General features: G+C 34.0%; 1 protein-coding gene across 1 annotated transcript in view; it reads right to left on the reverse strand.

Moving 5' to 3' along the window:
• The window catches only part of KIF6 (kinesin family member 6), a 169634-nt gene that overhangs the window by 108482 nt on the left and 48990 nt on the right, over positions 1-12162 (reverse strand). The window contains exons 9-10 of the mRNA XM_035563115.2: positions 11744-11830; positions 5804-5907 (exon numbers count right to left, since the gene is read on the reverse strand). Coding sequence (XP_035419008.1) covers positions 5804-5907; positions 11744-11830 — 191 coding nt within the window. The remainder of the gene's footprint in view (positions 1-5803; positions 5908-11743; positions 11831-12162) is intronic.

Consider the following 12162-nt stretch of genomic DNA (forward strand, 5'->3'; position numbering starts at 1 on the left):
GTTAAAAAATGTCTACACTAATGTTATGCATGCAGAGTTTTTGCAGAGAATAAACATGTCAGGTAGATAGCAGAGTGTATCTGCTTTTCTTCTTGAACAGCATTTTGTAATAACAAAGCAAAAGCACATACATAAAGCAATGCTACTCACTGCCTGATAATATTTGTGGCCATAATGGTAATAAATAGAGTACATCTAAAAGTACAAATAGAAAACTAAGCTTCAGACTATCAAAAATAAATAAATAAAAATATCAGAGTAGAAGGTAGCAAGAACTTGAAATAAAAAGGAAGAACAAGGGACACACACCAATCACACAAGGAAGTCAAGGGGTCTCATACAGATGAACACTGAGACATTTCTACAGTATAGATGAGAGAGGTTTTGTAAAGATTCACTAACTGGTTTTAATTGGATATGAGCTCTAAAGAAAAAGTTTTACAAAAAGTATTTAAAGTGCCAAGAGACACAAATAGATGTTTAGTGGTACTTTCAGAAGCATCTCTGCTGACCAGGCATTCAATGGATTTAAGTGAGAATTCAAAAATCTGCTTTGATTTTTTCAAAAATCTGCTTCTAACAGACACATTTGAACATATCCTTTTGGAAATTGTTACCATGATTTTTTCAAAATAAAGTAACATAATAATAATAATAATAAAAGGAATCTGACCTTGCTGTGCTGTCACAGAAGATTTCATAACACATATGAGAAAAAAAATGTCCTCTGGTGAAATACATTGATTTAAGAGGATTCTAAATCAGGCACCTAAGCTCGATGTTAGTGTGAGATATTTTAAACCTACAGTTAAGGTAGCTTCTCTTGAATATTGCCTACACAGCATATGTCAGTCAGCCTGCTAACTTCTGCACAAATCCACTGTCTCCTGTGTTGACATAAACCAAGGTAATACGCTTCTATTCCTTCCACCTTGCAACAGAAATTGAACACTGACATCAACAAATAAGAACATTTGCTCTGCTTTGTAAATTAAACCATTGGTTCAATAGCTTAAGCACAAGTAACTGTTAAAACCTCTACAATGTACAACAGTGCAATGTTGTTAATGCCATGATAGCATACAGATGTCACAACGCTGAAAGAGAAAAAAGAAAGTAGTAATGAGAAATCCAGGGTATGAGTAAGATGAACAATATATGAGTGTTGAAGTAAAAAATAGAAGCGTCTGTAATAACATATGTATCTGAAAGAAATAAGGTAAAGTTATTAATAAATTAAAGTGCTAAGCCAGGACTTCCGTCCCTGTTAGCAGAGAATTCCAACTGGCAAAGGCTCTGGGAGCGTGGGTGCTCTGGAGCACAGAACTTTGATTCAAAATCCTGACTTTCTGGGCACACATTGTAAATTGCTAGTGAGCTCATTTACAACAACAACAAAAAAAAATATCCCAAATGATTCAAATAAAAAGGACTCTCCCTTTTACTTTTGGCATGATTCTTACAAAAAAGATTAAAAAATAAGAATCATTTCAATGTCATTTCACCCTGTTCTAAAGCATAGTACAGAAACCTAAGGGGGTATAATTTCCTTCTGTTTGTGATGTATGATGTTATTTGCTGTATTTTTATTTCAATAGTGCAAAGTGTTTTTTTTTTTTTTCTTCTCCCCTCTAAACAAGGCACTAATTCTCTAGCTTAAAGAAATATTTAGAGATCAGCCCTTTACAGCTGAGGAAGTAGATGGTGTGATCCAAAGCAAGCAATACAGATTTTGGAAGCATTTTATGAACTACGTTTTGGACCACTTATGTAGCATAGCTGCATTTTTTATGCCGTGCTTTTTAAATAAAAAAAAATGAGAGTAGCAGAATTAATGTATGTTTAACATTTATGAGAATAAAATAATAAAACCAAAAATATGACATAATAAAGTAGATCTTACCATTTTACAGAGAACTCTGAAGTAAGAATTCTAGACAGCTGTGCCTTTATTCACAGGACTGATCACTCATAAGCAAAGTCAAGAGCATTTGTTTTCCATTTTGTTGTAAATTTAATGAATGACAATGCGACATTGTAGTGGCTATGATGAAAGTCTATTTGACCTTCTTTTCCCCTTTCATTAAATAAATTAAAAAAAATATATCTGAAGACATTTCTATGATTCAAGTGAGAAAAAAAGCAATGAAGAATGAACTACAGTTTGTTCACAAAATATATTTAAAAATCTAACAGTCTGAACTGCAGTGAGTAGCCCACTGACTTTATTTTGAATACCCTGAAAGTAAGCAAATGGAATGAAGCTCATTATTTTAATAAATGTTTAGTATAACTAAGTCAAGAAACATACAAAATACCATTTTATATGATATTAATACTTATTTCCAGGGCAATCACTAGCATTTATTTCCTGCAACTCTTGTACAGAGCAAAAGCCTATGCATTATCATGACCATAGGTGAAAAGATAGTATTGGTTCTACACATGCACCCAGTAGATCTAGTTTCATTCTGGCATCCATCTTCTACCAAAAAGTACCTGAGAAAAGAATTTGTGCAGAGACAACAAAATAAATACGTACTTAGTGCATGGAGCTTTTCATTGACATATTTTGTACCTTTGATCATCTGTGTTAAGAATCAATGAATAAATACAAAAATCAGCACAGAATTGTCTTTCAGAAGACAAAAGTTGCTTTGACCTCTCTTGAATTGATGAATCAGAATAAGAATTAAAATACAACAAATATTGATTAAAATATATTTAGTAACACTTCTTACTAGTTAATTTCCTCCTTACAGCTAGACTTTTGTAAAAGTGTAAGACTTTTGAAAAGAACTATGTAAACTTGAATTATCTATATATATGTGTATGCATACATATATACGCCAAGATACAGTTTAAGTTTAAACAGAATATATCTTAACTGAGCAGAAATGTCCAAATAGCATTTGAAATATATAATGACCCTAATTATAATTTCCCTTCTGGCCGCATTAAAAAAGCATCAATCAAAAAAAGATTATTCTCTCTGGAATCCCCTACAGTACTAATCCCCCTAAGAATTGTTATTGTGTGGTGACTCTGAATAAAGTGCAACATAGCATGTTGTACTATCACCTTTGCCATGTTTCTTTTCCTCTTCTGTTTGTCATAACAATCTGATCTATATCTCTCCCAATCAGCAATATTATTTAAGTTTCATTTTACGTGCAAAAGTAGATGAAAACCATAGACATTTTCCAGAAATAGTAAATTGTGATTTTATCAGCCCTCACCCAACTCTATACTATTGTTTGGACTATTCATCTGTATATTTATTCTTTAATTTGTGGAAAGTCTCCAGATAACAAGTAGCTCCAAACTCACATGGTCAGTCTCAACAAACAGATTTGTCAAAGATTTAACGCATAACACAGCAAAAGACTCTCATTAGAGACAGAACAGTTAGATGTTATCTGTGGATGTTTGTAAATGTTCTAAAATGATCGTGACAGGATGCTCAGACAGACCTAAGCCAGCATGGTCACAAATATTAACCAAATGAAAGTAAGCTCAAAATATATAAAAATATGGAAAGGTATTTTCAATGAAGACGTGCCTTGTCATGCTACTAGTTGATTATACTTTTATCTGGTTGTTAAGTTCACATCAGTTTGTTTACCTGTGAACACTGCATGCAAGAACATGGACAAATACAAAACTCAGAGCCTGACATTTACCATTTTCCTGCCATTTGAACTGTCCAAAAAAAAAGATTTTTTTCTTTCAAGGTTCCATTTGGCATACAGAATCAATAAGGCAGTCCGACTGGCTCATGTATATGTTAGTAATTCTCTAGCACTGTCTTCTGCTCGAAACTATGTCACCCATAAAAAATTCTGTACACCCAAGTCTGCTTTCCATTTTAAGTCTATATTAAAAAAAAAAAAAAAAAGAGATCTTTGAACAAGGGCATTATCTGGAATTTATTACTGACAAGGTTAATCCTTTGTGGTCCTTCTTGCTGATTAGTGATTCTCAGGAAATGTACTGTATTTCAGTCAGCAGTATTTAAATTTGGTTCTGAATTTTAATTGCAAGGGCATTTGTTCCAAGTGAGAACACATTTTTGAAACACATGTACTACATGAGCCTGAGTAAACATACCTACAAGATAAATTTAAACAACTTAAAGTTTTGTGTTGTCCTAATGTAGCTTAGATCCTTGAAGGCTATTTTCCCTTTCTGTGTCTTATTATAGGTAGAAACTCATTAAAGGCAGAAAGTCTCCTCTGTGCTTCTCTTTGGAGGACTGGGATGCAAAATTCCTTGCTATTATCTCAGGAGCAACCTTTTCTGACAAGGTAACACTCCATATATTGTGCTATAAAGATAGAAAGGAAAAAATATTCAACTGCTATACTTTTTAGTTATGCATTTTTGAAACAAGGCCTCTTGTACATATGCTATAGTGCAATTGTATGCAGACTGTACATTCTTAGTTTTCCTTTGCATACTTATGTTAAAAACTTTCATCAACTGTGAACCCATTTCCGCCTATGAGACTACTAATTTCATAACAAAAAGTCAGATAGGAAATCTTAGGAAGTGAGGTTCATGGCCTTGGCATAAAAATAAATAAATAAATAAATAAAATCAATGTCCCTACACAAACTAAACAGCAAGAAACATCACAAAGGAAAATTCACGTGACAGATTTTTACAATAATGTTAGGAAAGTATATCTTTAAATGAATATATAGGTAATTTATGTGTATTGTAATAAAGTCCCCAAGAGTGGCTCATCTTGTGAAAGACTAGTTCTGTCAGGGTAAAGAGAAACTTGCCATTAAGGTCATTTAATTTCTTATGTAAAGAAAAAGAAAGATACTTCTCTGTTTTTATACAAGAAATTTTTATATAATGCTATCTGGCTCCTCATCCTTGATATAGATGTCGTTTAGTTTCTGAATTAAAACAAAACAATCAAAACCGACAATGAAAAATGACAACATTAAAGGTAGCAGCTTGCTACATGTCTCCAGAATCTCCTGGATGGTATGGGAAATTTTTAGCACTGGTAGTTTTCTTCTGGAACACTTCCAAGTTAAATTAAAATCATTGTCAAAATTCTTGCACCTTCATTATCATTAATATACCAAACAAACAGAATCTCAGAACAGTTACTACTACTTTATACAGATGAGGCACAGAGATTAAATAGGTCCATCCCACAAGATCACTTAATTTTTCAAATCTCAAAACTGAATATAGCTATTTTGAAATTTTAGCCCTAAGAAAATATTTTTACATTATACATAGAAAGTTCTTATATTCTGCACTGATCTTTTACTAAAAGCTGTAAGATATTACAACACATAAATGAATAGCATGTTCAGTAAAAAAATTAAATATTTGGCTTTTAAGACATTGATTAATTGTGTATTAGAAATGCAGGCTTTCTCTTGACATATGTCAACACTACAGCATGACCCTTCTCAGTACAAAGAATGTTTCTTGAGTTCTACTTAGATTGTATATCCAGTTTTGAGAAATACTGTTTTTTTATTCTGCACTATTACACAACACTTCTTTTTGCCTGGCATCTGTCAGGCATTCCCATCCTTTGCATTTACTTTACTTCAGTTCCTCGAAGCTGAGACTGCAGAAGCACAGCCAGCAGCCTCATACAGCTTTTCATGGAAAACTGCCATTCTAACCTGGCACCTAACTTCACTTTATTATTCACTATGAAAACTTTAAAACTCTGAGATGAATTTAAATATTTGTGCCAACAAAGAAACTGATGAAAACTATCACCACAAAAGAAGAAAATGAAAAAAACAATGTAAGCCATTACTGAAGTAGCTCTTCTTGTGAAAGCTGTGATGTTCTATGCTTGCCAGTCACCAGTACCAGCTCATCTTTCAACTCCTGGATCTCCTTTTGCAGTTGGACAACCATCTACAAACAGCAAAGTATAAAGAAAGCATCACCTACAAGTTATTAGATAGGTTATGAATTTTGCATTAGAAGGTTAAGTTTAGGGAAATATTTACTTTGCTTTTCTCTATTTGTTTTAAAGAACTTTTTTTTTTTTTTCCAGAACAGAAATACACCAAATAAGAAATAAGAACTCAAATACATCAAGCACATTTTTTTTCATTTTCCATTTATAAAAACAAGAAAAGTCATCCAAACTCTGTAAACTTTATGTGTTAGAAGACATGATTGTACAGAAAGACTTCAAAAGACTACTTGCAAGAGAAAAAAATTCACCATAAGAGGAACAAAAACATTAGTTTTGCTTGCTAGTGATGAAAACACAAAATAGAACTGATTGAGGTCTGTTAGAAAGAGAACTACATACCAAAAGTGATTTTTCCTTTCCCTTTAGGAACAGAAATTCCAGAACAATATCAGCATTTTAACCTTACATGTAACAATCCACTCTTAATAGAATTATAGCATACAAATTTGCAGGATGTATCAGTTGCCAATACAGCAATTATGTAATTATGAAATTACTGATTTAATTATGAGAATGCAATTGCTTTAATGAACAGTAATGACTAAGAATGTGATCTGCAGAACTGTACTAGATTTTTAAATTTTAATAGCTTATTACTGGAAAATGTATTTTGGGGAAAATATTTGTATAAAAGACATATTTTAGAAATCATTATCCTCCCAAGGTCAAATTCTACAACTCAAAGACAATATGTGAGTTTAAAACATGAATTAATGAGTTCTTGGTTACTTTAAGATGGATCGTTTTAATGATGCATCACCTTATAATGGCTCAAATGTATCAGAAGTCCAATAATATTTATAGACGGATATGAGTGCACTGATATTCAAAACCTTTCTGGACGTGGTCCAGGGCAACCAACTCTGCATGTTCTGCTTGAGCAGGGGTTTGGACAATGACCTCCAGAGGTCCCTTCAACCTCAACCATTCGGCAGTTCCATGTGCAAAATGTTTCCAAGAAAATAACATTTTCATGAAAAAATGAATTATTCCTGATTGCATACACTTTATAGAAAAAAAGATTGTTGAGACTCTAGACGTATCTTCAGTGGATATTAAAATTCCTCCAAATATTTGTATTTCTTTTAATGTTTAACTATAATTTCCTCAACTTTGAATGATTTTACTTAATATAGATATATATTTTACACATACATATTTTTTTTAACTCTAAAAATACTGGTAACATATTTGTTACCACAAATTATGAAAGCTTAACTTAGTCAAAAACACTTCATCTAAGAATCTATTAAGATGGTGAACTGCTAGTTACAGATATTGCAAGAATACTTCAAGAATATTGCAGGCCAAGCATTTTCACCTGATTTTAGATTGCCTTACTCTGGTGCTACATTTTGACACAGTCTATGCCAAGAGTAAATAAAATAAAACAAATTTGTGGATTCAGTACAAAAAAGTAGAAAGTGTGAGTGATAGCACCCTCTCTAAAGTACAAATTTATTAGTATGATTAACCTCTATCTAACAACAACATAAACATTATTTTCAGGGTGTGGATAAAATATTGATTTTCAAGTAGTATTAAAGGAAACAAAATTCTACAGTAGGATAATATTTTAACTTATATTTTTTAAATGAATGCCAGAGGAGATTAGATTAGACTTAGTTCAGACTCAACAGTTTGGTTTTCAGTTTAAATTAAATCCTTTGGTCATGAGTGAGAGAAATACAAAGGTAAGTTGCTTAAGAAGGAAAATGGGTACATATGCAACTTTTAGTAAGATACAGTGAGGAAGTTTCCATTATGAAGAACAGAGTTTACACAGCAGTCAGACTTACGTTAGATCTACCAAGAGGTATTCTGCACTCTATTTATAAAACATGCATTCAAATTACAGATGATAAATAATGCAAATAAGTGACGTAAAATCATAAATTCAGCACTTTACTGAATAATCAGGTTGCACACTGGGAATATACTTTTGGTAGTTAAGATGGGCAACAAATTCCACAGCGAGCGCAGAGCCATATAAAGTCTAGGTATCTGTGTTCCCCTGCCTTTTCCACAAGAGGGGATGGATTTCTAACTCTTCTGAGGCCACTTTTGCTTTACTTGCTAAATGATCCTGCAGAGCGAGACATACCAAACTTGTGGAGTATAGCTCCACAGGATGTAGTAAATGTTCAGGAGCCTGCATGTGTTCCACCTCAATCAGAGGCTTCTGTGGCCATGGAAGGAATGTTTTACATGATTTGCTACTACAAAGCCTACATGAAAAAGACAAAAAGGACAGACAATCAGAAAGTAAGAATTGTTCAGTGCCTGCTGTATTTTTTTTTGTGTGTGTGTGTGTTTTGTTTTTGTCATGTTGTTACAGTTAGAAATTGTTTGGAAAGCAAAATTAAACAAATAAACCCTGAACTTATTATTATTTTTTTTATCTGACAGCTCTTTCACAGAGACAGAAAGTATGCTGAAATGCATCTATAGTTCTTCCTCTGTATCCATATAAGCAGCTCTGGCACAACAAGTGTAACCTCATTGAAATATTTCCCATGTCAGAAAACATCATTGATACACAGCATGCTGACCCAGTAGCTATCATCATCTGCTATAGTTTGCTGAATTGACCAATCTTTAATAGGTGTATTTTATATTTAGAAAAATATTTTTTCTAGGTAACGCAAAAAATTACATTAAATAAACTAACTAAGGTTTATTAATGTAGTAAAACTTATTATTAAAGAGCACATCTTCAAACAAATATGGTATGCAAAGCTAGAGGTATATAAAATATTTCAAAAGAAAGACTAACCAAATGTTAAAAACAAAAACCTAAGGTACATTTTTTTTTATACAAACCAAAAGAAGAAACATACTCTCTTTACGTTGCAATGCTTCATGCTTTACCAACATGGATTACTACTTTTATCCTTCCCTGCCTAAATCCTTGATTCATTCCACAGAGTTCCTCTGCTGCTCTTTGGGATATGAACATCAGCCTATAGGTTTAATGTGGAAATTCTATTTCTACATCTCATTTACTTGTCTTCCTTTTTTTCTTAATCGTAACTTTACAGACTTTGTTCTTCCTAACTAATAAAATGTTCCTTGGACCAATCTCAAGGAAAGTCTGTACCTGCAGGTTTCTTAGCTTTTTAATATTCAAACTGTTCCAGTGCAGTAGTATGCCTTATTTCTATAGAACTTGACAACAGAAGGATTCTATGAATGACATCACTACAGCCTTTCTGCTTTACATTTCCCTCCTGTTCTCAGATTTGAAAAAATGAAAGCGTATTCTGAAAGAATACATTGAAAGTCTTAAATAAGCAATTACTATAGACCTTTGAAAAAAAAATGAGATGACACCATATCTAAACTTTCATAGAATACTCTTGTTGCAAACATTTTTGTGTAGAACTCTTATTTCTGTTAGCAAAGAAGCAAGATAAAAGAGTTGGTGTGGAGTTAGACCATAGTGTGCAAGGTCATCTAGCCTAACTGCATCTCAAGGCAGGTCTAAATAGGTAACATTGCTTGGGGCTTCTCCAGCTGCATTTTGATTATCTCCAAGGACAGAAGGTCCACATTCTGCCTGGGGAGCCTATGTCAATATATAACCACCCTTATGGTGAACATGTTTGCTAATCTTTAACTTTTTCCAAATATATAATTAAAATTTCATGTGGTGCAACGTGTCAATTGCCTGTTGTCCCATCACGGTCTATCATTCAGAAGACTCTTGCTTTGCCTTCTCTGTACCTATTAGGCAGATATAAAGTAACAAGATTCCTTTATTCTTCTCTTCTTAAGGGTGAATAAATCCAACTCTGAGCCTTTACTTATTATATAAGTTGCTCCAGTCCCCTGACCATCTTGATGTCACTCTGCTGGGCCTTGCTTCAGTAAATCAAGGTCTGGACACAACAGTAGGCCCGCTGCTCTCAATGCAGTCTCTCAAGTCCTGTACAGAGGGGAATAACAACTTCCCTTGACCTATAGTCTCGCTAATACAGCAGAGCATTTGGTTGGTCTTCATCACCACATCACACTATTGACTTAAGTTCAATTAAGTCCAGCTGGATCACCAGGACTTTTTCTACAAAGCTGTTTTCTATCTTATTGGTGCCCAGCTGTATTGCTGTATGGGGTTATTCCACCCCACTTAGCCTTTACCTTAGTTTAACTTCATTAGATTCTTCTCAGTTGCTCATTTCTTCAGCCTATCAGGCTCTCTAAATAGCAGCCTTATCACCCAAATTACTGAGCACTACTCCCAATTTGCTATCATCTGTGAACTTTTTGAGAGTGCACTCTGTCAAATCATTGAGGTTGCTAATGAAGACACTGAACACTATTGACCCAGCTACACAAGGGATCATTGCATCACTGATCACACTCATTTAAGCCTAGCAGTTCAGCCGGTTTTCCACCAACCTTACACAATCCATATCTCATCTCTTTCACTACAGGAATGCAATGGAAGAAAGTGTCAAAAACCTTACTAAAACACAGATAAACAACATCCACCACTCTCCTTGTACACATAACCAGTCATTTAATTGTAGAAGGCAATCAGGTTGGTCATGGATATTTTACTCTTCATAAATCCATACTGGCTTCTTTTAGTCACCTTCTTGTTCTTCGAGTGTTTGGAAATGGCTTCTAGAAGGATTTGTTCCATAATCTTCCTAAGGACTGAGATTAGGCTAACTGATGTACAGTTCCCCAAATCCTCCTTCTCACCTTTCTTGAAGATAGGCATGATATTTGCCTTTTTCCCATCATCAGTAACCTCCCTGACTGCCATGACCTTTTAAAGATACCAAGTAGCCTCACAGTGACCTCAGCCATGTCTGTCGGCACCCTCACATGCATCCTATCTGATCCTTTGGACTTATCCATGTCCAAGTGGCCTAAGTGCTCCTAATGTTCTTTCCCCACCGCAGATAATGCAGAGAACACACTGCTAGTAGGACCTGGGGGTCTGAGGTCAAACCTTTACAAGTAACAGCTGAGGCGAAACAGCCTTTTCAGTGCCCTTTGTCAGCAGGTCTACTGCTCCCCACTGAGCTGCAGGCCTACATTCTCCTTAGACTTTATGTTGATGTCAATTTACTTATGAAAGACCTTCTTCTGACCCTTTGCATTCCTTAGTGGTTTTACCTCCATCTGAGATTTGGTTTTTCTCAATTCTATACCTGTCAAAAAGATCATGAAATTTGGATTGCTTTCACCCAGGTGTATTGCCCTTCCAGTGTATTTTGAGATGGTTAAAATCCACCATGCCAGGTCACTCACTGCACTGCTTGCTGTACCAGAGAAGCCTCATTGACCTCAACATAACAACATGCTCAATGTATTCTGCAGGACGCATTAAGTATTCTAATTTCAAAAGTGCTTAACTTACAGCAGCTACCAGTAACCCACAGTATTGGAGGAAAATCTAATTATAAAAAGAGCTACAAGAACCATCATTCACCTATATGGTAAGTTTTATACAGCATGTACTATGTATCTAAGCTATGCCAAACCTATGCTAATTGATGTGACTCAACTGCACAAGGGACGGACACTGCAAATGTTAGGGGTTTTATAAAGGTTCATTTGATCATTTAATTATAATTACCTCCAAAAGAAACACTAAGAAGAGTAGCTATTTTATAGAAAAGACTGGAACTTGCATCTAAAAAAGCATTTAAATTAATTAGTTAGCATAAAATTATCAACATCCATATGATTGCAATTGTTTATTGAAACTAAAACCAAGCAATTTCCTTCCCTTCATCCCCAAATAACTCTCACCAATCTAGGGTCAATTTCTTCATTAAGAACTGCTTCATTCTTAATAAGAGCAACTCGCTGTGCAAATCTACAGGTTGATATAGACTCCTGGAAGAAAAAAAAAAAAAAAAAGAATACTTGCACAATTACATGTTCACAAGTCTAAACATTCTGTTTTAATTTAAAAGCAAAGGCCATATTCTAAAGAAAAAATATCTTCAACTAGATGAATTACAGTTTTGTAAAATGCTTTCAACTGTATTTCAGAAAACAGCCCTAGTTATTTTTCTTGTTTATTCACATTAAGAAATCTTTCATGTTATGGAAAATCAGGAAATAACTATATTAGAAATGGATTTGAGCAGTCTTTAGGTATGCGCATCACAACATATTTTGGTAAATAAAGATAAGAAAACATAACTATTTAGAATTCATGAAGG

The sequence above is a fragment of the Cygnus atratus genome, chromosome 3 (assembly GCF_013377495.2).
Source record: "Cygnus atratus isolate AKBS03 ecotype Queensland, Australia chromosome 3, CAtr_DNAZoo_HiC_assembly, whole genome shotgun sequence".
NCBI classification, from domain to species: Eukaryota; Metazoa; Chordata; class Aves; order Anseriformes; family Anatidae; genus Cygnus; species Cygnus atratus.